Source organism: Eurosta solidaginis, chromosome 1 (assembly GCF_040869045.1).
Source record: "Eurosta solidaginis isolate ZX-2024a chromosome 1, ASM4086904v1, whole genome shotgun sequence".
In the NCBI taxonomy this organism is placed as follows: domain Eukaryota; kingdom Metazoa; phylum Arthropoda; class Insecta; order Diptera; family Tephritidae; genus Eurosta; species Eurosta solidaginis.
Window position 1 is genome coordinate 33,601,608 of NC_090319.1, and position 26,358 is coordinate 33,627,965.

The window sequence follows — 26,358 nt, forward strand, 5'->3', positions numbered from 1 at the left end:
TACAACAGTGGGAATAGAAACTCGTGGCTATTGGGTGATTCGGGATACCCTCTTGAACCATGGCTAATGACCCCGTACCGGTTACGAGAAGATGAGCCAGACGAAAGCAAAAGCATTTTAATTATACTAATAGCAAAGCTAGGAGCATTTCTGAAAGAACTATTGGCGTTTACAATAATGACGCTATAACTTCTAGGCAAGAAGGAGTAATAGAATAAGAAATACACTAAAAGACCATCTTTTCCATTCAGCTATGTAATAATTTCATTTTAATGGGTAGCAAATAAAGTAAAATTGTTTGTAAATTGGTAATAAATAACATAAAATTGCACTTCATTCTCGTAAAAGTTCACTCATAGGACGAATTAATTAAATAAAATAATAGATAAACATTGTACTTATTTAACACATACATATAGGTAGCTTCATTTGTTATTCATTTTTCGTTCCAGCAAAGAGAGTTCAACTTTAACTTTTTCCAAATCCGCCTCCATTACTTGCACTTTAATTTTCTTATACTGAACTTGAATTGCAATTTGTTTTTCCATTAACTGCAGCTTCTTTTGGCCAATTTCGTTGCTTTCTGTTAAGAGCCTTAACATTTCAGTTTGAAATTTTTCCTGATTATCTATTTCTTTTTCAATAATTTTCATTTTTGGATCTGTAAGTTTTCTTGCTCTGGGAGTTTGAGGTGGCTCGTTGTCGCTTACTGATCCTGAAGTTATGTTATCTCTGGGCGACTCACTTGGCGCTTTATTCTCGTCGTTGCTAGAGGAACTATATGCGCTCGAAATCGCTGTGAAGCAGTCGTTTATGAATGCTTCCTCCGACTGCTTAGAAGAGCAAGGATGGTCTGTATTGCTTCCATGTGACGTAGCGCCTGGAACTCCCAACAAATGTTCATTTATTTTTGCTACGGCAATTATTCGTTCTTCCGTGTCGTTTAAAGAAACGGCGTCATATGGACCACCGCCCGTTCTTTTCAAACTGTTCATGCGTTGTGTTAGTTTGTGTTTCGTGTTATATTTGTAGTCAGTCCATACCTAGAAGAAATAAAAGTATGTTGTTTCCACAAACAATACATTTTCAAAGAGAATTTGTATAATTTCTAATGCCACAACGCACTTTCTGTCATGCTTGCGTCACCTTTACAGGAGGACCGTTACTATTTAGCAGGTCCGTTAATTTACTCCATAGCTGTTTTTTCTTCGCGCGGCCGTTATTAGTATTTTGCAAGCTATTTTTAGCTAACGCATTATGATTTTCCATAAATTCAACTAGTAACTTCAGTTGAGCAGCGTTTGTTTGTTGGCTCCTATGTAAATAAATATCAAATATGTTAAATCACAAAAATACTAAAAATTTTAACTTACATTTTGATGCGATTATTAGCTGCGAAAAAGAAAACGATAGCAAAAATGTTTACATCGAACGTTCGATACAACGCGACGATATTTTTTGTTAGAGAAAGCAAAAACGATACTTCGACACTCGTTTCTGCTCGATATCGAATTACGGAACAGGGGTGGCTTCCCTTCAAAAAACGCGAGTACTCTATAAATAGTGTAAGGAATACTCCTTTAGGAGTATAGGAGTGTTCCAAAACTAATTTGTATTCATACAAAAAATGTGCTCCTATTAACATTGCGATGTCTAGGAGAGGAGTAGGTGATCGCACTCTCGCTTTGTTTGTGAGTATATCATAGAGTACATACGTGAGAGCACTTTCCAAAGTACTTCCACTGTAGTACTCCATGCAGCAGCCACAGAGGATCATATGCCAAAGTGTGTCGGAAAGAATTATCGGAGTGAATTTAATTTAAAATGAAAGTAAATGAAGAGGGGCATACAACTTTTATATTTTATACTACGAATATTCCTATGTTATTTAGCATTTGCGTGAATAAGGAAACTAATATTTCTCTATACTATAGTATGTATACATAAAACCAGTGTGCGGTTGCATTTTATCAGAGTACCCATAGTAAAATTTTATTATCAGTTATTTGTATGCAATATTTTACTTTTGGCAACTCTGTTCGATCGTCATCGTGTCGTGATCACGGTCGTTAAAAAATGAGCAATGATCGGCTGATGGTGGTCCGCAAACGCATTGCAAAGAAGTATTGTTAGAGTACTTCAACATGAAGAAAATGGAACACGTAATCCAACAACTTTTGCAGGGTTTCCATAATTCGATAGTTGACACTCGTTAGCTCGATACTTTAATTCGATATCGAACGCTCGGCGACAGTTTTGGTTTACGTATTTAAATTTGAGTACATTTTTCTCATGTATCAAAAGGTGTTTCGAAAGAATATTGGAATCATCAAAATAATTTCAATAGGGAAAAGCGTTTGTTTGCTGACTCCTTAGCTTAAAATTATTCCTCAAATAATCGCAAAAGCATTAAAAACTCTAGCTTACGAAAAGCAAATCGACACCTAAGGTGCTATCGAACATATTGTATCGAACGTTCGATACGACCCGACGAGATTTTGTGTTACGGAACGCAAAAACGATTATTTGATACTCGTTTTTGTTCGATATCGAATTACAGAAAGCCACCCCAGTACAACAAAATGAGATCCACTGTTATCAAAACTCATACATTATATATCAACATCGGTTTGTGTTCAGTTCAAGTTAATTTTTTATTTTATTAATTGATTTCATCATTTCGTTTATTATTACATTAATTATTAGTTAAGCCACTGAAATAGTAATACAAATTAGAAACTTAATGCTATGTACAAAAATTAAATACAACAAAAATAAAAAGATTAAATATTAATAATATACAAACATATGTAAGTATATAGAGCATATATGTAGATTCTTATATATATGTACATTGTTACTTATAAATTTATATGTAAATATATTACGATATGCACTATCGATGTAAACAAAATTTTTAATTTCAGCTGTGCTGGAATAAGAGTGCAAGAGAAAGGGGGTAAAAGTTATTTGCTATCATCACTAATTATTGCACCTTTTCACTTGCTGGACTTGTGGGAATAAATACATACAAGCATATGCAAAGTATATATAAATAGATATGTATATTTACAATGTACACATATGTGTGTAGTTCATTTAAATAACACCAAACTACATACATACATACATTCTACTTTTTGTAAAGGACTGCGTACGTTGCCCTTGTCCGGTGGCTGGGCGCTGGCTAAAGGTTCTCCGATCATAGATATACTGTTAAATTTAGATTCAAGTTTATTTGTATACAACATCTGTTGTTATGTAGTTGTTGCTTAGATAGTTATACTACAGGTACAATTTTGGTTTTATTTTACAAGCATGTGAGTTCAGAATTAAAATTTCTTAATTTTTTTAATATGAAGTTGATTGGTGTGTTCAGGCACTTGAAAAGCTGTGGGAGAAAAAATAAGAAAAATTAAATAAAGTTTATGTGCATATGTTCATATAGGTCTGTTTGTATGTTAGACTGGGTCGATTTATTAACCGATATCGCGACATCGATTTTTCGCTAGGATTTGGGCTCAGGAAAAAAAATTCCACTACGCATACACAAAAAAAAAATAATTTTCGAGCCTGCGAAATTTAATTTTTTTGACTTTTTTTCGACTTTGATTTTGAAGGTTTTTTCATGACCTACTAAAAAATGTTCATATGTATACCCTGTCCGACACAAAAATGTCCGCGAAAAACGTTAAAACTTATAAAATTTATAAAATATAAATAAATATTTTTTTTTTCGAAAAACTGTTATCGACAACGTTTTTAGCGGACATTTTTGGGTCGGACAGGGTATACATGAAAATTTTACAATCAAATGAAAGTTTGTTTAGTAGGTCATGAAAAAAACCTTAAAAGTCAAAGTCGAAAAAAAGTCAAAAAAATGAAATTTCGCAGGCTCGAAAATTATTTGTTTGTGTATGCGTAGTGGAAATTTTTTCTCCTGAACCCAAATCTTATCGAAAAACCGATGGCGCGACATCGGTTAATAAATCGACCCAGTCTAGTGTATATGTATTTTTCTAGCGAGCTTACTAATAGCATAATTAGTATATCGAGCATTCCATGGAAAATCATAAATTTTCACCGATTTTCCAATTGCTCTTATTATTAATTTCCAATGCCAATATATTTTAAGTACATCCATCACCCTAACGTACCGTGATGAAGAATTTTAAATTAGTGCTAAATGAACGCAATAAAAAAAGTTTTTCAAAAAAAAAAATAACAAGGTTGAATGTATAAAGTGCAGTGTAATACCGTTTACACAGAAACTTAATCGAATCACAATTCTATTTAATGAAATAATTAAGTTTCCCTTTACGTACAAGGCTTTTTGCTTCATTAAGCGAACATCTGTCAGCAGCCCCAAAAAATATCTCGTTTTTACAAAAAAATAGTTAAAATGGAAAGCAGCCGTTTCCTTCTTAACTATAAATACAATCAAAATTTAATGCATGCGCAACTGCCCATAGATGTTGCACCTAACCACATATGTGCCTATTTTCGAAAAATCCATATTGTGACGAATATTCACATCACTAAGTGATACTAGCATCCCTAATCCGATACTAAGCAGCCACTTGTATGTACGAAAACAAACCAATCATCATTTACACATGTACATACAAGGCAGCAGAGAGATACTCACCATCAGCCGAAGTAGTACTTACATATACACACGCATATGGCTATGCAAGAGACTATAAACTACAAATATACATGTACATACATATATGGCTGGTAACCAAGCATGAAGTTCGCGAAATTACTAGACCTTAGGAGAAATGGGTGGACGAGACAACAGAGAGTAGTCAGTAGCAGTTTGATTTAAACACGCAATTAGTTGTGAAGTAAGAGTTATTGTGAAGTACTCTCAAAGTAGTCTAATAAAGACCATTTTGCATTATTGAATATCGGAGTTATTTATTCAACAGTTTAGCGATTCGAACGTTAGCAGAAAGTTTGGAATAAGCGGAATTTCCCATAATTCGTTACAATATTATATTTTGCAGCGAAAACTAAATTTTGAAATTTTTTAGTTTGTTTCTATTTTTCGTAAATTATTGAAAATAATTTATTTTTGATTGCCATTTGTTACATTGACAATAAAATTCGAAGCACCAAGCAAAACCTACTAGATTTTTCACTCGATTAGGCATTCAATAAAGCAATAATGAGATAATTAAGAATTTGTATTTTGTATGGAAGATTGAGTTCAATTAGGGCTTTAATGTAGAAAATTTGACTAATTATTTCATTAAGCCTCTGTGTGAAATTGGCATAACACTTTTCGAAGTTAAATCAAAACTTATTTTGGTGTTCTTTCAAACTAAGCACCAAAATAGGTTAGGTAAGGTTGAACTGAATGAGTCCATAGGGTTAATAGCCCTAATTTAACGACCAAACTGAGAAGAGCTCTTTTAAAAACCAGGACCTGTGTTATAAAATAATTCCGTCCTCCTGGCAAATACTAGACAGTTTCTAGGACCTATGCCAATTGCTGCTTCTAGATCGGATAGCTGTATCACTCCTAATATCTGAAGTCTTAGCCTAACAAGCGCAAGGCACAAGCACAAAACGTGTTCGATCATTTCTTCCTTCAACCAGCATTTACAACATCTGCCATCACTGACTAGGCCTAAAAGCATTTGACGCCAATGGCCGTCCACCAAACAAGAACTCCATAGTATAGGATGGGCTCTACAATAGCTGTAATCACCGAATGAGGGAGAGAGAGGGCGATAGACCCCGCATAAAACGCAGCATTCTTTTACATGCACAACTTGCTGTCGACGCTTTCTTCGATCTCTTCTTCACGTTTAGCTACCACGAGAACTTACTATCCAGAATGATTCCTAGATATTTCGTACAAAGTTTCTTCTCCAATTCGGTACACGGTTAGGGCGTGTTGCACGGGAGTTACAGTTCAGATTACACTATGAAGACTCAATATATTAAAATATGAATTTTAATCACTATACGACACACATTTATCGATTCTAATCAGGACCAAAATTAATATGTGATATCGCCTACTATAATATTTTCGACGTGAGATATTAGAAAACAAACAAAAATTTATTTTCCTTTTTTCATTTTCCATAGAGAAATCTTACATCTGACACCCCTTAATCGTCTCCAACCGGGATTAAAATTTATGTGTAATTTTTTTGCTTGGTATAACCGTTTGAATGGTTAAGACTGGAAAAATTCGAAACTTGATTTACAAGTACTACTCCAAATTTCATAATATAAGTATGTATTTCTATTCTATGACACTCTCATTCTCCCTCTTCATCTTTCTATATATCGTCCTCTTTCCCTTCTTCATCATCGTCAACTTTATCTTCATCTTTTATTACTATGTATGTATTTCTATTCTATGACACTTTCACTCCCTTTCTTCTTCTTTCTATACATCGTCCTCTTTCCCTTTTTCATTATCTTCATCTTTATCTTCATTTTCATCTGCATCTTCCATCATCGTTGTCTACTCCATTATCTTCATTTTCATCTCCATCCTTGTCTTCATCTCCATTATCACCTTCATATTAGTTTTCAACTTCTTCTTCATTTTCGTCTTCATTTTCATCTCATCCAGTTTTAATTTCACTACCTCTTTCTTTCACTTTTCCTCCCTTCATGCTTTCTCTTCCTATGCCTCTTCCTCTCTATTTTTCTCTCTAACTCCATATCTCATTCTACTACATCTACACCTCTTTCTCCCTTTCCCTCTCTTTCTCCATATAACCCTCTCACTTTGGGTCTCCTTATTCCTTTCGGTCTCTCGTATTCTTTTCTGCATTTTTCTGCGCTTTAGATAGAATTACAATGTTATCGTAGAAACGTTTTAATTCATTCGAGAAATAGGCCTAGGCAGCCAAGCTCAAAAGTTTTTATCTGATCGTTAAAAGTAATTTCAGTAATTATTATGCAAAATGTTTGTAAAGAAACCCAAATTAAATCAAATAAAATTTACTGAAATTGCGGCAGCCTTTGGCATACCATATGCGTAACGGATATTGTGTCAATATGATTAAATATAATACGTGCTAATACACAAATGTGTTCCATTTAATTTAATTCATATTAAAAACAGTAATTTTTAATGCATTTATTGGGGTTTGTTTCAAGTTTGAGTCAATTTAAAAAAGCGTCACGCAAACTGTAATTTTGACTTTTACCATTAATCTACGTATTCGTCGCAATATCTTATAAAGGGGTTGCCGATACGGACTCTATGTAGTAGATTATGTGTTTTATAAAAAGTAGAGCATACGATTTCTCGAACTGGTTCGCGAAGAGATTTCTCTCGAGTCTCGCCTTCTCGCGAGATTCTCGAATCTCGAATTACTCGTAAGGGTCGTAAGGCTTGCGAGCTTCTCGAAATTCAATTTAATCGATTCATTGGCTGTTTTATATAGAGCTTACGATTTCTTCTGGAGCACAAGCGAAAATTTCCACAGTACCACAACTAAAAAACAGCGAAATGTATAGAGTACTGCCAATGCAGCGACTGAATTGAAAGTCGAGAAGCACACGAGTACTACGAGTATTTCAAAATTCGAGAATCTCGCGAGTAGACGTGTTATCGATGTCTCGTTAAAAAAATAAAATATTTTGAACAAAATTATATGTATAACGAGCCGGACCCGTACGCATCTTGCGCAGCCAATATTAAAGTCTCTTATCAAATATCAACAGAAATCAGTTGTTCTATCAATAAATTAAAGCTTACAACTTGTGCTGCTTTCGGGCGTATGGTAGCAACTGTCGGTAACACAGTGCAAATATTCACAATAGTGCCATAGTACAAATAGATTTATTTGTGTGCTCACAATGGTTTATTTTTAACAAATTATTTCAATAAAATATAGCTAAACAAAAGCACTACGACCAAAATTGCCAAAGCTCGCTAATAGCCCGAATCTCCATCTTGACAACCAAAACTTTATTTATAGAGTTGGATTCCAAATAAGATCGAAAAACGGACCCGTACATAAAAAGAGCAATTAGAAATAACATATATGATGATGGTAAATGATAAATATGTTTTGAGTTAAATGTCATTGGAAAGCAATACAATCAAAAAAAATGCACAAGTAAAAAAAGAAGTGTATAAATATTGTCCATAAAGCTCTAATAAAAAGATAGATTTAAACTCAAATAAAAATATGCAAAAAAGCAAATATTTACAGACTGCATTTTTCTAAAACAGAGACAATCAGCTGCATTTGTTTTGTTCTGAAATTTGATTTTGCGTTCAGGTTTGTTTCGGGATCATTTCGAAATTGTTTTCGGGCTGATTGCAATATTGTTTTTCAGATAAGATCGGGACTATTTTGGAATGACTTCTAAACTATCACCGGAAAACATCGGTACTGTTTTTGTTATAATTTATAAACTGTTCCTAAACCATATCGAGATTATTTTGGCTTTGTGTGCGTTATTATTTCGGGATCTTGTAATAACTATTTTTTGTACCATCTCTGGGCCACTTCGGGGCTATCCCCATCGAATTTTGGGAATATTTTAAGAAAATTTAAAAATTGTTTCCAGAAAAACTTTGAGACTATCTTCGGATCATGACGGATACTGTTTTCAGTATCGTATCATGACTATTAAGATATCAACGTTGCTGGACGGTCTGTTGTTCATTTTGGAACTATTTCGGGATAATTTCGGCATCATTTCGTTCTTAATCATATAGGGGCTATTTCTGAGCCGTTTTTTTCTGTGATAATTTCGGGATCTCTAATTTCTAAACTATTTAGGGACTGTTTCGAAACTAAGAATAATTTTGTGATTATCTCTGAAAGGTTTAGAGATTTTTTCGATATAATTTTGGAACCAATTTTGATAATACCGGCACTATTTGGGGATATTCTTCAGGATCATATAGGGACTGCTTCGGAATTACTTCTGGCCCTATTTAGATAGGCAATAGTAAGCATGCGTCACTATACAGCTCTTACCCTCACCACTAGGAAACAACCTCTGCCACAACAACAACAACGACAATGTAAGCACAATCTAGCAAAGCTGCACACATACACATGTAAAACTAGGTCAACTCTTGTAGTGGCATTAATCTCTGATACGTCAGTGTCGTATACGAGCATGTGCCATGTGAACAACCTAGACTCTCGTAGAAGCAAGGAAGTTAGGGAACTTTTGCACACTGGCATGCTATATAAGGCTCGTCGAACCAACGCCTATTTGGTTTTAAGGCTCTTACAAAATTAAAAAGTTGAAAGGTGAAAAATATAAAAAAATGTGTTATCCTTGCAAATTTTATTCTTTGGCAATTTCGTTATTTGCAAAACTGACACTTCATAATTTGAGTTGTTGTTGTTGTAGCGATAAAGACCCTCCCCGAAGGTTTTGTGGAGTATTATGGATGTTGATAGTCATACGCCGGATATAGATCCGGTACGTTCCGGTAACAAGCACCATTGAGGCCCGACCATTTCGCAAACAATTTAATTTGACCACATTGAGCCTTATAGGCCATAACACCCCCCAACCCCTAGTTCCATGAGATACTTGGGGTCGCCAGAGCCTTGCTTGGTCACTATGTGTATGATACATTCATATTTATAACAGGATTCGCCTCGCGTAGGTGAGGTTGCCAATTGAGTTCCGGAAGCTCTGAATTGAAATTATTTTTGCACTTTGATTTTTATGGTTTTTTTCATGACCTACTAAAAAAATTTTCATATGTATACCCTGTCCGACCCAAAAATGTCTGCTAAAAACGGTGTCGATAACAGTTTTTTGAAAAAAAAAAATCTTTTAAATCAAATTACAAACAAATGAAAATTTTTTTAGTAGGTCATGAAAAAAACCTTAAAAAAAGTCAAAAAAATGAAATTTCGCATGCTCGAAAATTATTTTTTTGAGTATGCGTAGTGGAACTTTCCCTGAGCTCAAATCCTATCGAAAAATCGATGGCGCGATATCGGTTAATAAATCGACCCACCCTAATACACATACTAAGGTGCTTGTTATTTACAAACTTTTTTCAGGAATTTCCCACTGACAAAAATCTACCGCAAAAAACGAAATCGTCAGAATCACCTTGTGGAACCGAGACTGATCCAGATAAATATCAGGACCACAACGTTGTTGTTGCATTGGGGTGAAAAATTTGTATCGGAATCTGGACCAGGTTCATTGGAGCCCAGCTATAGTTTTGTAGTTGTAACTTATTGTGTTTGATACGGTCTAATGTACATACATATGTATGCAGTATTTATATATAATCCTATGAATCATATTTTGTACCCTTGATAGCTTAAATAGGTGGCAGAAAAAATTTCAATGCTAAAACAATAAAATTACTGTAACAACACTGAACTACATTAATTAAAATGAGTTGAAATTAATTTGTGTTTTGAATGAAAGTTATTGAGCATATGCAATTATGAAGTGACGTAAGGAGATGTGAGCTATCGGGTTAGAACAAATTGGATGGAGGGGGGAGAGCATGGGATAACCTAGATCACTAATATCCAATGGATAAAACGAAAGTCAGTAACGTCTGTACGTCAGGGTTTTTGCGGCTACAAGTAGGCCTGTCCTCTGGTATAACAATGAGCAAAATGAGTTAATAAAGGATATCTACGCAACATCACTTTGGCTCCGTTAGGCAATCAAACACAAACAAAGCGTTTTCGGTTGTATAACTTAAAAAATTAGCACAAAGATTGGATTGCGTAGACTCCGCCAAGACGCATACTCCAAAGCACACGGTAAAAACACAAAAAGCTAATTAGTTATCTCATGATAGAAAAAAATGTAATCACATCGATCACGTTGAGATCAACGGCAAGCTTAACTTCACCTGCTCACTGATGTAGTCGAACGAGGGAAGTATAATTTGCACTCATTACGTACCGCCGCTGCTGACATTATTGTTTTCTAGCGAGCCAGGAAAAAAAACTCGTACGTGCAGCGGAAAAAAGGACGCTACCTATAGGGTCAAGCTACGCACGGGTGTAGCAACGCACCGTGTATGCGCAAGCGCTGCTATGACGCGAAGAGGGAAGAGAAACGTCCACTTAGACGAGAGAACGATGGGGCCGAACGGCATGAGTGCTAGGAGCTTCAGATGCAGGCTCATAGAAACAATGCCCAAAAATTCTATGAAAGATATGATTTCTACAGCAATGATAATGCTGACCTGGTAACCGACATAAAGAGCGTGATTAAGTTATGGAGGCACAAACTTCACCTCATCCCTGTCAATGGAGAATACGTTCCGCCATCCGTCTGCAACAATTCGAATATGGTAATAGCTAGCTAAAAAAAATAATTATTGGGGATAAGATGAAATACTCCGTGTACTGTTCCAGCAATCAATCAAACGTTAAGCGTTTTGGAGAAATATGCTGGATATAAATTTGAGAACCATAAATTTCTCGAATTTCTTCTAAGTTTCGAGAATAATTGAAATTATGTGTGAGATCAACTGATGAAATATCAACTTCTCAAAATATTTGGGGAATAAATGGAGAAAGCTGATGGATATTAACTTGAGAACTAGAAGGTTGGAGAATATTGAGAGAATGGTGTTGGTATCAACTTGAGAACTATGATTTTCTCAAGGCTAGAGAAATGTGATATATATGGATTTGAGGGAAGGTTGGAGAATAAGCGGAGATGGATTTGGGAGATCAACTAAAGAACTATAATTTAAAACATTTCCGATTTTGTTAAGACTCATCCTTAGAGAACCGACACGGATAATCTTTTTGTCGACTTCAAAGCAGCTTTTGACGGCCCGAAAAGAAGTTGCCTGTGGGATGCTATGTATGTATGAATTTCAGATTCCTGCAATGCTTGTAAGGGTTTGCCAAATGACGTTCAGCAATACAATGAGCGCCGTAAGGATTTGTAACGAGACAAGATGACTTCCTGCCGTGCGAATTTTTTAACATAATGCTAGAGAAGAAAATTCTAGCAGCAGATTTTAACCGAGATCGTTCCATTTGTACTAAGAGCGTATAATGGTTGGCATATGCTGGTGATATTCATATCATTGACTTTATAAAACGCGCCGTCAGTTAGGCCTTCTCTGGATTGTGGATTGTGGATCTTGCAGTGAACGAGAACAAGGTGTTGCAACTGCTGTCATCAATGAGATAACCAGAATATTTGCGTCCAAATCATTTTTAACCGATTTGAATTCGAGACTGCCTCTTGGGCAACCAGCAATAATAACAAACAAAATAATTATGAGAGCCAAGAAATCAAAGTGCTACTTAGGACTGAGTAAATAATTAAGAAGTAGAGTTAAGAGAGATCTCGACGAGTAAAAGAAAACGTCATGTAGTAGTTCAGAATCATGGACGTTGTCCAAAAAGAGATTGGGATGGCCTCTGGAGTATTAAAGTGATGTCAACGGTGTGAATCAAAGGAGGTTTATAGATAAGCTGTATGAGCTTTACGAAAACATGGACATACATATTCAGTGCAAAGTATTTCTTTCGATGTCGAACTAAGCCAGAATCCATGCAAATATTTGCGAGCGTTTCTCTCATTTCGTGTTGGTTGATTCTGAACTACAGTAGGTATTTCATAAATATTTGTTCTCTCACAAATTTTGTATAAACAATTCAGTAGTAAGATAGCCATTATTATAGTCCAGTGTAATGAAATTTTGTTTGTAAATTCCATCTTCGTTCTAGCCATATGGGTATTTTATGTATGTATGTATTTGAAGACGTTTTTAAATTTGGCACAGAAATCAAGTACCTACAAAAAAAAAATATATCAGTGTACTCTCTCCTAACGGACACCTCTCTTAAGCGGACACGCCTCATAAACGGACAATTTTTTCAGTACCAAAAAAATCTTTAAGCAATTTTTAAGCTTTTCCCTTTTGAGCGGACAACCCTCCCATAACAGGACGCGGTCACTTACTTTTTACCTCAGAGGGCTTTTTAATTTCCCATAACCGGACCAGCTTACAACACTTCGTATATTCGTACAGCTGTTGCTTATTCACTAATAGGTGCATGGATGTAGGGAATCCCCTAAATACGAAGAACCTGTTTTCAATACAGTAAAAAACAAAAATGTATGTACGTACCTATTGAATACACGTAGTTAGTATCTTCTTGAGTGTGTACGTAAGTGAATGGCAATGCCTAAAGTAGCGTTGAGTATTAAAGACAAAGTTAATGTCATTGAAATTCCTAAGAAAGAAAAACTAAGTGTACGAGAGTTGGCAAAGAAATGTAAGATCAGCAAAACGCAAGCTGCTAGCATTATCAAAAACAAAGAGCAAATTTTAAGTTTGTGGGACACTGACGTCAACCCGGAGAGAAAAAGGAGTATGCTGAAGCCCAAAGGCCTTAATATTGATAAATTGTGCTACGAATGGTTTGCGAAGGCTCGAAATAAGAGCATTCCTCTGTCAGGCACACTTATAAGGAGCAAAGCTAAAGAAATTGCAGTGAGACTCAATTACGACGATTTTAATGCATCATCCGGCTGGCTGGAAAGATTCCAAAAACGCCACAACATAACTATCCGTAGAATTATTTTGAATATTTTGTACACAAAACTTTATTCTTTAATTTATGAACAAAGCTTTATGAACTTCCTAACTCAGTCTTATTTGTATGTATTAATATTCTTGTTTTGGAAATAAAACTGTTTAAACATTCATCAATAATACTTTTCTCACAAGCGGACACCTCTCATAAGCGGACAAATTTGGCAGTATCTTAGGTGTCCGTTTAAGAGAGAGTACACTGTATATATATATTCTTACATATGTACTATAATAATTAACAGAAAAACCAAATTCTGTTTAACGGTTAGATGATGCGATTGGGGCCTAATGAGCTACAGTAAGCCACGTACGTACCCGACAAAAAAATTTTGCAGTTGGATATCTGCAAATGTTGTTGTCAAATGTGTTTTTTCAAGAAAACTCATCCGGTCTCTGATACCTTTTTTTAAAATGTTTGGCAAACGTGTACAGGGGAGCCCTGGTTTCGCCAAGAAATATATCCTCGCGTTCCAATGAACAGCGATCCAGATACCGATTAGATTATCCAGATACCGATCACTGTTCATTGGAACGTCAGGTATGTGAGTCGTATTAGTAGCGTTCCATTGAGTTATCCAGTTCAGGATAACCATCAAATCTCATTGGAACGATCTGTATCAGTTCAATGAGAGTTGGCAGCACTAAACTCATGTGTACACATTTACATGTACCTATTATTTACAAAATTTTTCTCCAAATCGCCCCTAAAATTTTAGTTTAAAATTCAAAACAAATTATCAAACTAATAACTAGTATTATTATTTCTATAAATCATTCCATACAAAATATATATAAAATTACATACGATTTTGCACCCAAGAAAAAAATAGAATACTATTACTTAAAAACCGAGATCGGCAGTTTAAGCAAGTCCAAAAATGTCGGAAGAGCTATCAAAAGGCGTGTTTTGAACCAAATAACAATCGGCCGAAGCCTGATGCTAAAAACTTTTCTTCTATCTGGAGCTATGTGCAAAAAAAAAACGATTGCACATTTTGCTGTAGTTTTTGTATTTTTCAAACGCACTCACACTTACACGCAAAAGTGTTTTGAGCAGAATTTTTGATTTTTCCTACGGATTGACCTCAAAAATATTTAACAAATTGTGTTAGCTCAAATCATATATATTATTTCTAATTGCTGTTTTTATGTACGGGTCCCTTTTTCGCTCTTATTTGGAATCCAAATCTATAAATAAAGTTTTGGTTGTAAAGATGGAGATTCGGACTATTAGCGAGCTTTGGGCAATTTTGGTTGTAGTGCTTTTGTTGAGCTATATTCTATTAAAATAATTTGTTAAAAATAAACGATAGTGAGCACACAAAGAAATCTATTTGTACTATGGCAATATTGTGAATATTTGCACTGCATTACCGGAAGTTGCTACCATAGGCAGCGCAAGCTGATCGATAGAACAGCTGATTTCTGTTGATATTTATAAGAGACTTTTATGTTGGTTGCGCAAGACGCGCACGGGTCCAGCTGGATTTATTAAATACCATTTGGTTGAGTGTTTAATTTCTGATAAGATTGATCAAGGCTTCAGCTACTAGGCGTCGCCAGATCTCGAGGCATCAATTAAGCTAGGTTCTAGAAAGCTGCTATTAACCTAACCGACCTTAAGATTTAATATTGCTTGCCTTGTATGCTGGTAAGAACTTATCATTCACCCCTTGTACATTTTTATACAAACACAATTTATAATTTTAGTCATACAAGCGAATTAGCATTTCGAAAAAGACATTTTAAACAAAAATATGAAACACAAAGCAACAAAAATAGAGTATGGAAATTGAAGGAAACAAAGTATTTTCTATTAAATTTATAAATTGCTCACCATTTGGATTCAGCGGAAAATAAAATGAAAAATAAGAAAAATGAGCAGATACAATGTACCTACATTCATAAATTAAGGCAGGGCTATGGAAGGGAGAGTTTTCGGGGGCTCACCACCTCTGCCTTATAGAAGATATGCTCTCTAAAAGATTGAAGGAAATAACGACCAGGCATTTTCAAAAGACAGTCCATCGGGGAGGATGCAGGGGAGGATGAGTATCTGTGGGGGTGAGCATGAGGATAAGGATGACTATGAGGATGGTGAAGAGGATAAGGATGAGCATGAGTATGAGGATGAAGATGAGGATGCAGATGAGGTGAAGTGAAGTGATAAAAATTAAGAAAGAGTGGTAGAAGAAGTGGGAAATGAAGATGAGAGGTAGAGTGACCTGTAATAAATTCTTGAAATTCCGGAAATAAATCGACGTCCTCTTTATAATTGTAAAAGTGTGAGTATGAAAGAATTGAATTTTGCTAAAACATACTTTAGGTATTTCTTTGTATGGTGGGGAACACAAAAAAGTTTTGGGCAAGGATACCGTCCATAGACTTACAACCACAAAATCCATATCTTTTATATCATCCGTCATAAAATATTAGAATTGAATTAGAAGACGTTTCTATTATTTAGAATCATATCAATAAGAGAAAGTTAAATTAAGATTAAGAAAGATTAAGAAAGTTAGATTAATCATTCAGATAGCCATGAAAATGTAAGAACAGAGAGAGAAAGGGATATAGTTAATGGGAGAGATATATGAATATATGGTGGTAATGCTGGTAAATGTGTAAAACTAATAACTAGTATTAATAGTTACTTTAACCATGCAAAAAATGCGATATATTTTCCATTTGTTTTGTATGGGACTTTGCACTTAAAAAAAAAGCAAGAGTACTAATGCTTAACAGAAGGGTTGGCAATTAAAACACGTCCAAAAATGTCTGAAGAGGTACCAAAAGAAGCGTTTTGAACTTAAGAACTATATTAGTTCTGTCAGGAGCTTTGTGCAAAAAGCAATTGCCACATTATGTTGTGGTTCTTTTATTTTTCAAATAAAAATTGTATAGTTTTTCTATCACGATTTAAAATGAATATAATGTAATTATTTTATGGCCTTAATAGTTTAAAAATTTAAAGTCAAAATTTTTGGATTGTCGAGTGGAAAGAATATGTGAAATATCGGATGCCCTAGTGCAATGTAAATGCTACCAAATACAGAGGATATGCTGTCAAACATTTTCCATAAAAAACCAAAATAACAGAGCCACCCTGTTGATCCGAGATAAATGCACATAGATGTCAGGATCACAGCGTTGTTGTAGCATTTGCATGTCAATTTTTTATCGGTATCGGGATCAGGTTGGAACGCAACTAGCGTATATCTACCCAGGAAAAAATTTTAATCATTAAGGCTTATTTCATATGGCTTCAAGCCTTAAATCTATAAGGAGTATAAGTTTCATGGAATATTACTTATAAAAATCCTTATTTCCCTGTGCTTATGTAATCATGCCTAAGGTTTATCTGAATAATAACGTTATGCAAAAGGTTTATTGCTCATATTAAATAAGGCTTACATAAGGAACTATTATAAGGTGCAGCTAGAGCATAACAAATCATTATAAGGCATATAGACCAAATAAAATAAGGCTTTCATATTACCATATTATAAGATATTACTTGCTATATTTTAACCTTTTATATAAGGCTTATAACCTACTAAGAATCAGGCTTAAATAAGGCTATATAATAAGATGATGCATCGAGTACAATAACCTGCTTATAAGGCTTATGGACCAAGAATCTAGAATAAGGAATAGTCTGCTATATTTTAACCAAACTATAAGTCTAATTGCACATATAAAACCATGCTTGCATAGGACTTCATCTGTTTTTAAATTTATTGATTCATCTTTATAATCAAGTAACGGAGTAACAGGAAAAGTAACACTAAAAATACTTTTTGAAAGTTTCAGCTCAGAAAATGTATATCAGCCATGAAAATATTCTTTTCAAAAACTCTTTTGCCAGATGTCGTTTGGAGCATTGTGGACGAAACAAATGTGATATCTTATCCGTCAACTGCCTGACAGGTTGTTCAAGATGGCAACTTTTTAGCGTTTTGGCAGCATTTTGACAGGGTATCAATACGGTGGCGCATAGGGCCGGCTATATTCAGTGGGTGATAGAAAGAGATACAGGATGAGACCACGATAGTCACTTTAAAAATCAGGTGATAAATTATATTTGTAATTTTGACGTCTATGCCGAATATATATACTTGTCTTATCCACAATGGTTTGGAGTCGGAATATAACGCGTAGGTCCCACCAATGTGTAGGAAATATAAAGAGGCAGTATATTACCCTACAAGAATACTGACTATCATATGACTATCATCTGATTGTCAGCAATGTCAACCTAACGATCAGCGCCTCATACAAACTTTCTATCACAAACTTAAGGGGACTTGCGCAAATGTGATGTAAACAACTGTATACGTGTGAGTTTTTGTCTCCTTCTTATACACCAACATGGCCTGCAGATTAAGTATATAGCCGTACTGCTCACTCTCATTCCTTTCCTGGATCTGTGCTGACACTCTAACTATCAAAAAGAGTTATAAATGATAGTTTACTGTAGATATCAGGTTTGACTGTTATACTATCATAAATGACCATTGTTATCTTCCGCCAAAAATGAAACAATTCTTTTTGCTTTTTATTTACTTTATTTCATTACGTTTTTAATTTTGTACGTGATAAAAGCATACGTGTTTCTTATTTCTTTAAAATAAATAGTTTTATAAGAATTCGAGTTCAGAATGTTCTATTTAAATTCAGAAAATAACAAAACAACAGAAGAGCGCTTTCCTCGTGCGGAAACACATTTAAAAATGAATCACCACTAACCACTATTATTTTTCGCGTATCAATTTTTGAGTGCGCCCACACATTCCGACAGCCTTTGGTATTTTTTAATATTATTTTCGAATTTTTTTCTTTTAGCATGGAGCATTGAAATGCTCTCTTTTTCATTTTTTAAACTTATTTTTTATATGGTTTTCGTCAGTTGAAAATGACGGATTTTAAAAAATAACAAAACAACCGTGATAATCATTTGACTGTCATATGACAGTCAGTAGTGACAACATGATTAAATCGGATAAACTGTTCTCGCATACATAAAATTCCGTTGAGAATTATGTATCTGTCTCACATGCATAATGGTATCTGCTATATGTTCTTTTGTTCTGTACCAGGTGTCCGAAGCTTTCCCAATTTGAGTCCTTTTTCATGATTATAGGCTGTCGTTGGGTACATGCGGACATGCGTGTGCGAACAAAGCAACATACATAAATTTAAGTATCAATGTTTACGTCATCGCAGGATCAGCATTGTCAATTACAAGTGTGAGTGTATTAGTAAAACTATCAGCGTTTCTTGTAGGGTAAAACTTGCTACTCAGATAGCGGGTTCTTGAAAGGACAAAAATTACATTTACTAATAAAAACAAGTATCGAGTTTCGTTAAAAATATTACGAAAATTAATCGACTTTAATTAGGTTTTATTTATCATGGTATTCTGTCTAAGTTTTGGCAACATTTATTTTTTATTTTTAATTCAAGGTTCGATTCGAGCTCAAGGCCAGAACAATAATTTTTTTCTAATGATAATTATTGTTATTTTTAAATTTTTCTAAATTTTTAAAATTGTATTTTGTTTTTGGAATAGTAAGTAGAAAATTTTTCAGACAACCTGCCATAGCTGCGCAGATAGATCCATTTCGATGGGTGCTAAGCCTTCATCATAAGTACGCTTTAAGCACGCTGCGCTAACCATTTAGCTATCCAGCGGTGGTTTGTTTGACTGGCAAATTGCTACCAACTATATTTATTCAGTATTGCGCCATCTGTTGCAAATCACTGATAATGTTGGATTTGTTTATTGTCAATTACTTTGTTTGACATTCCCAAGTGCTCATGGTTTTTTTTTTTATTTATATTTACCTTACAATTTTTATTTAGCCTACAACGAATATGAGATGCAAAAATAAGGGAAGTAAATAAACAATAAATCGAGAAGGCTGTTTGGGAAAAGGCTACACCCTGGGAGAAATAGGCAAACGAGACAACTGAGAGTATAATTAAAATCGGCTCAGTCCAAGTGATAGACAATCAATTCGATTTTAACACGCTACAAGTAAAGTTCGCTAATACATTAAATTGTAAAGATTTAATACCATAGTAGTGATGTTAATAAAGAGCGTTTAATACAGCACACTTGTGGGTAGTGCACTAAATTTTGTTTGTATTACACTTTCATTAGCATTACAATGTATTGGAAAAATTATAGTGCGCACTATTTTTTTTTTAACTATAGTGATAGTGACTAAAAAAATTTATTGCAGTCACTTTATTTTTTTTTCAATACCACTCAGCTGAGTGATAAACAGCAAATTAGTAGTTTGTTGCGCCACCACTCAAATTAAACAAGAAAAATGTGTGCACTAAGCTGCAGCTAAAAATATTTTCACTATCAGCTTTTAAATTTTAGTGATACATTTTTCACCATCACTACCACTATAGCTGAGTGAGGCTGATATTTTTTACATTACCACTCAATTGTGAGTGAAAGCTGGTGAATTAATGCACTACCCCCAACTCTGACGTACAGAACATTTGCGTAGATATATCCGAGAATCATATATATTATTTCCAATTGCTGTTTTTATGTACGGGTCCCTTTTTCGCTCTTATTTGGAATCCAAATCTATAAATAAAGTTTTGGCTATAAAGATGAAAATTCGGGCTATTAGCGAGGTTTGGGCAATTTTGGTCGGAGTGCTTTTGTTTAGCTATATTTTATTCAAATAATTTGCTAAAAATAAACGATTGTGAGCACACAAAGAAATCTATTTGTACTATGGCACTATTGTGAATATTTGCACTGCATTACCGGCAGTTGCTCTCGTACGCTAGATGGCAGCGCAAGCTGTAAGTTTTAATTGATTGATAGAACAGCTGATTTCCGTTGATATTTGATAAGAGACTTTTAGATTGCTGGCGCAAGATGCGCACGGGTACGGCTCGTAATCTATATTTATAGAGATTCACATCAATATCTCTTTATCTGCGGTTTCAATAATTTTGGAGTTGCCAGGGTAAATGTAGCGTTGTACCTTTATTGAGATTAATGTAAGTTTGCTTAGCGTTGCAAATCTTCATATTTTTCTCTTTCACCACCCCTCTATTTGCTTGTTACCATCTTTCTACCTGTCTTTTAGAGCTGTTTCTCTTCATTCATTGCAGTTTACAAACTACAAGCTGATGTTTTAAATCTGAGCGAGGAAGAAAAAATTCCCAGAAAATGTTTTTAAAATTTCCAAAATTAAATATTACGCTTATGGCAATGAAAACAGCAAAATATTTAAATATGTATTAAGAAGAATCCTGTAAACTGTGAACATTTTAACTACTCGTTCTTCTTTCGCTCATAACTAGGCACCCTGTATAGCAATTTACATTAAAATGCGTCTTTCTCTGTAAAGTAATGGCTGCGTCATAATGAAAGTTTGCATGTAGGTGCGTTTAATGCAATCGTATGCATGACAGTAATATCGCCACAATCACGCAAGGTGTTGCATTTGTAAATATAAAGGAATTTCAGACTCAGCATTTGAAATATATATCGCCTTGCCCATTCACATACAAAATTGCTCGAGGAACTTTTATAAAAATTCCTATTCCTTTGCAAAAACGCAATTTTTAATTGTGAAATACGTAGTAAAAGAACCAAGGAGTGTGAAAAATAATTTCATTTGCAAAGTGTGAACGTACTCATAACCAAAGCAAATGTCTAATTATTCTCCGTAAGCTTTACATGTAGTAAAAGCATCTCATTATTCTTCGACTAGCACGCCCGCAGACATTGTTTTGCCCTAAATTTGGTCTATCTGCATACATTTTAATAAGCTTTTTCCGTCTAAATCTGCCCTCCCCCCTCTTCCCTTTTTCTTAATCCTTTTATTCACTCCTCCCTCCGTCTTTTTCGCTTCATCTCTATTTCTTTCTCAGTCAAGGAATTTCTCTTCTCTCAAGTTCTTCTCAATCTTCTTTATTCCTAATTGCCAGTCCCAGAGGGTGGTATGTATTTTGTTCTAGTCCCATTCCGAGTCCCAGTCCCACAACGAGTCTCAGTCCTAGTCCTAATCCCAGCCCTAGTCCGTCTATGGTCTACTTCCCGGAAAAAAGGATCGTAAATACTAATATAGGCAAATTTATATACCAAATTTCAGTCACATCGAATAGGTCGTATGTAAATAGGTATGTTTGTATTATTAATTCATGTCTTTTTTTCGGCTTCGCATGCATATTTATCAGTTTTGCCAGGTTGATGCGACTAAATAGAATATCACAATGAAAATTACTTTAAAGCTCTCAGCAAAATCTTTCAGTTAATATCTATATTACACACACATTCTAGGGTTCTAGTGTTACCCTGATCCACCTTTTGGTCTATATCTCGAAACCCTAGTCACAAACAGTTAGAAAACTACCCTGAACTAATGCACTCATCAACAGCTTTCATTTGATATTCATATTGTATAAACACTGTCTAGGCGTACACGGGCCCACGTATTGGCCTATATCTCGAGATCCTAGTCACCAATGGGTATGAAAATTACCCTCTAATAAAGCACTCATCAACAGTTTTCATTTGTTATCCATATTCTAGGGGTAACAGGGTCCACATTTTGGTCGATATCTCAAAAACCTTTCTAAATCTTTGCAGTTTTTCAGCCTATAAACATGTCGACCCACCACGAAATCTATGCTCAAAATTTCATCTCAATCTGTTCAGCCGTTCTCTTTTTTGCGGTCTAGAAAAAAACGGTTTTCAAAATATATATTAGTATAGAGTATAGATTTATCAAATCACAACGTACCTATACCTAGAAAATAAAATTTGGATGCCCCACAAAAATATTTTATACCTCCATCCCTGTAAAAATGTATTTCAAACTGCGCAAAATATTCTTTAGCAAATTTAAATTTTAACAAAGCGTGAACGGATATGAGAATTTTCGTCTGTATGCTTAATTATATTAGAATGCGTCTTTGAAATAAACATTTGTAGAAGATATATACATTTAATTCAATAAATGAGCGTATGTATTTACAAACAGAAATATGTATAGGTACATTAGAGTGGTTCGGAAAAAAAGCTGCAAAATACCACCCTTAAATTTGAAGCTTATGTCGAGGGGATCTGCTAAAAAATCCATTTTCTTTGCATCCAAGGCATTATTCCATCAGCTGATTGCCGGCTGTTGTTGTATTAACGATAAAAACACGCCCTGAAGGTTTTGAGGAGTGTTATCGATGTTGATGGTCCTTTGCCGGATACAGATCCGGTACGTTCCGGTAACAAAGAACCATAAAGATATTTGCCCGACCATCTCGGGAACGTTTAATATGACCACATTAAACCTTCTAGGCCATCCCGCCTCCAGAGATTCGCCTGCTAAACATGTGTATGATACATTCATATTTGTAACAAGATTCACCTCGCGTAGGTGAGGTTGGCAATTGGGTTGCGGTAGCTTTGAAGCTACATATAAAGCTTTGCATTGCGCTTATCAACCCCTTGAACTGCAGGATGTCAGTCAAAACTAAATCGACATTTTTCTGTACAATGAATTGGGTTGAACTCTCTTTGCCATCACAGATTCGCGTTGTTTGCCTCCTTATAAGATCCGGTTTTTCAGTCCGAGTTTAAACTCCAGTTAAAGTTGAGTTAGTGTCAATGGAACTTACGTCAATTGACATTAATTCGCATTTGAAAGAAAGTTAATGCCAATCAAAACCGGAAAGAGAATTTATGTCAGAATCATATTGGAATCAACGTCTTTGTGTTTAGAAATGCAAATTATATCAGAACTTCTTTTGGAAGCCATCACCGAACTTTTGTAATAAAAAGTCGTAAATATTTTAATTCCGAATGTTAGTTGTTGTTGTAGCGATAAGATTGCTCCCCGAAGGCTTTGGGGAGTGTTATCGATGTGATGGTCCTTTGCCGGATACAGATCCGGTACGCTCCGGTAACACAGCACCATTAAGTTGCTAGCCCGACCATCTCGGGTACGATTTATATGGCCACACTAAACCTTCAGGCCCTCCCCTTAACCTCCCTCCCCACCCTCAAGTTCCATGAGGAGCTTGGGGTCGTCAGAGCCTCGTCTGTTAGTGAAACAGGATTCGCCGCAGATAGGTGAGGTTGACAATTGGGTTTGGAGAAGCTGTATATTGCGCTGGCAATTTGAAGGGTTGCGCTACACAGCCCCTTGAATCTGGTATTTTAGTTGCCTCTTACAACAGGCATACCTACCACGGGTATATTCTGACGCCCTAACCCGCTGGGCGAATATTAGTCGTCTATTACGATAGGACTTAAAAGTTTTACTAGCATTAATAATTTAAATGAAAAAAGCGCAATTTATTACACGTCACCCAAATGTCTGCATATGGTTAGGTTCCTTTCCCGAAATGGTTACAAGGTCAAACGGAAATTTCCTTTTAGCCATAAAGTCAAAGTAAGAAAGTTGAAGTGAATTGGACATAAGCCCAGCTGATATGTGATCATTTGATGTGGTTAAAGCGTCAACTGACCTTTTTGCCGTTGACCTTATGTCAACGTTCGGTTTAAACTGAACATAGAATCAATTATTTGTTATACAAATATTTGCTCTACCTCATTTTCAATTATTTATTAAAATTATTATCAATTCATGTATTATAATAATTTATTAATTAAAAATGGACCCAAAGTTTAGTAAGTGTCGGAATTTTTTTTTTCCAATAACAGTTTTTTTTATTCCAACACGGTTATTGACATTCGAATTTTATTTTGGTTTTGAGTTCTTTAATGTCCTTTCGAATTTTCACTGGCATTTTCACATAGTCGTTTTTTCATAGCATACTTCAAGGGGCTGCATACAAAATAATTACTGATTGTATGTTTGTTTAATGGTGTGTTCAGTTTATACTTATATTTAAGAATTCATGAGCTTAACACCGGCTTATAATAATTGAATTTCAATTATTATGTTTTCTAAGAGAAACTGAAAAGAATGAAACATTTACTGGCATATTGCTATGGAACCATTTCGAAAACCGCCATTTCGAAAATTGCCTGATGATGATTACGTTGGCGGTTTTCGAAATGGTTCCATAGCAATATGCCAGTAAATGTTTTATTCTTTTCAGTTTCTCTTAGAAAACATAATAATTGAAATTCAATTATCATAAGCCGGTGTTAAGCTCATGAATTCTTAAATAATTTCTGATTCTTTGTGGCTTGTGGTCGGTTTTCATATTAAGTTTAAACTCCAGTTAAAGTTGACCAGAGTTTAACCTTTCACGATTTTTATTCCAAATTTTGTATCGTTATAGTCCATGGACTAATAAAGAAAGAGAACGGGGAATGGTCACGCTGTAGTGAAGCGTCCCTTGAAGCGCTTCTCGACGCACATTGCCCATCGGGGATGCTGCAGAAGTGCCAGTAGACAACACTGCCGTGCTTGGTGATTGAGATCAAGATCGAATGGGCGGTGAAGACTTTTTCTAATTTTAAATCGCTGGGTCCATGCCATGCGACAAATCTCGAGTAGAGCAATCGTGGAATGTCTTAGAACAATATTTCTACGGGAGCATCGGAATGAATCATGTAGTCTCAACTCTTTGAGAACTGCTCATGTAGTTTTCCTACCAAGGCGTGGAAGCTTAGTCATATGTATCCTAAAGGCAACAGGCCTATTAGCTTAACATCATTGCTGCGCTAAGCCTTTGAAATGCTAATAGATGCGTATATAGAATTCAACAAGGATGAATAACTGTTCTCCAAAACACAACATTCCTACAGCAAAGGCAAGTCCGTAGACACGGCGCTGCATAGGGTGGTTATAAACATAGAGAAAGCCTTGAAGTACAAGGAGTACTCCTTAGGAGTGAGTCTTTTAGACATTGCCGGCGGTTTCAACAATGTCTCTAAACAGGCGCTCATGAAGGGTCTTAAGTACATTGAAATACCCCCAGTCGTAACCAGATGGATCAGCTGCATGCTTAATTGCAAGAAGATTACTTAGCAGCGGGGACTGTGGTGACACGCCGCAAAACGGGGCATAGTCACCTCTGCTGTGTACGCTGGCCATCAACCAACTGCCCAGGCGCTTTGATGTGGGACCCTTCAAACTTACGGCGTACACAGATGGCGTTGCAGTTGTCTTCTAACAATTAGCCCTTTGATGGATCAGGCGCTTCGGGATATACACACTTAGGCATCTAATGTAGGGTTGAGCGCTCACGCGGAGAAGGCGGATATGTTATTATTTACTACGATGCACAAGCTCCCGAATTGGTTTAGGCCTAAGCTAGGAGGTGGGACTCTGCAGCCGAAATCTTGTACCGAATATCTAGTACTCTTCAACCAAATTCTAAGATAGGGCGTTTCGAAAAGGTAGCCGCGAAGCAGTCGATATCCTGAGCTGTGAGCTTTAGTAACAAAGCTAGACTTGAAGTCTAGGTCAAACGTCAGTGCCTCCCCACCCACATAAACTATCACGTAGAGTGAAGAAAATTGTACCGATGCCACAAGAACGCAATAAGCTTAACATACTGGCCTCTATTACTATCTAATAAATAATACGAGCCGGACCTGTGCGCATTTCGCACAACTAATATAAGTCTCTTATCAAATATCAACAGAAATCAGCAGTTCTATCAATCAATTGAAACTTACAGATTGCGCTGCCATCTGGCGTACGAGAGCAACTGCCCGTAATGCAGTAAAAATATTCACAATAGTGCCATAGTACAAATATATTTCTTTGTGTGCTCACAAGCAACAATTATTTGAATAAAATATAGCTAAACAAAAGCACTACGGCCAAAATTGC

General features: G+C 35.4%; 2 protein-coding genes across 3 annotated transcripts in view; both read right to left on the minus strand.

Annotated features, from left to right (window-relative positions):
• Positions 1–245: 245 nt before the first annotated feature.
• LOC137243460 (uncharacterized) lies at positions 246–1,415 on the minus strand. Its single transcript, XM_067771632.1, has 3 exons — positions 1,374–1,415; positions 1,147–1,315; positions 246–1,043 (listed from the first exon to the last, which is right to left on the minus strand). Coding segments are annotated over exons 1-3 (789 nt in total). The 5' UTR covers positions 1,376–1,415; the 3' UTR covers positions 246–425.
• Positions 1,416–2,629: 1,214 nt separating this feature from the next.
• The window catches only part of by (blistery), a 31,698-nt gene continuing 7,969 nt past the window's right edge, over positions 2,630–26,358 (minus strand). For both annotated transcript variants that reach the window (XM_067785339.1, XM_067785331.1), the window contains exon 2: positions 2,630–3,391. The gene's annotated coding sequence lies outside the window, so the exon portion shown is untranslated. The remainder of the gene's footprint in view (positions 3,392–26,358) is intronic.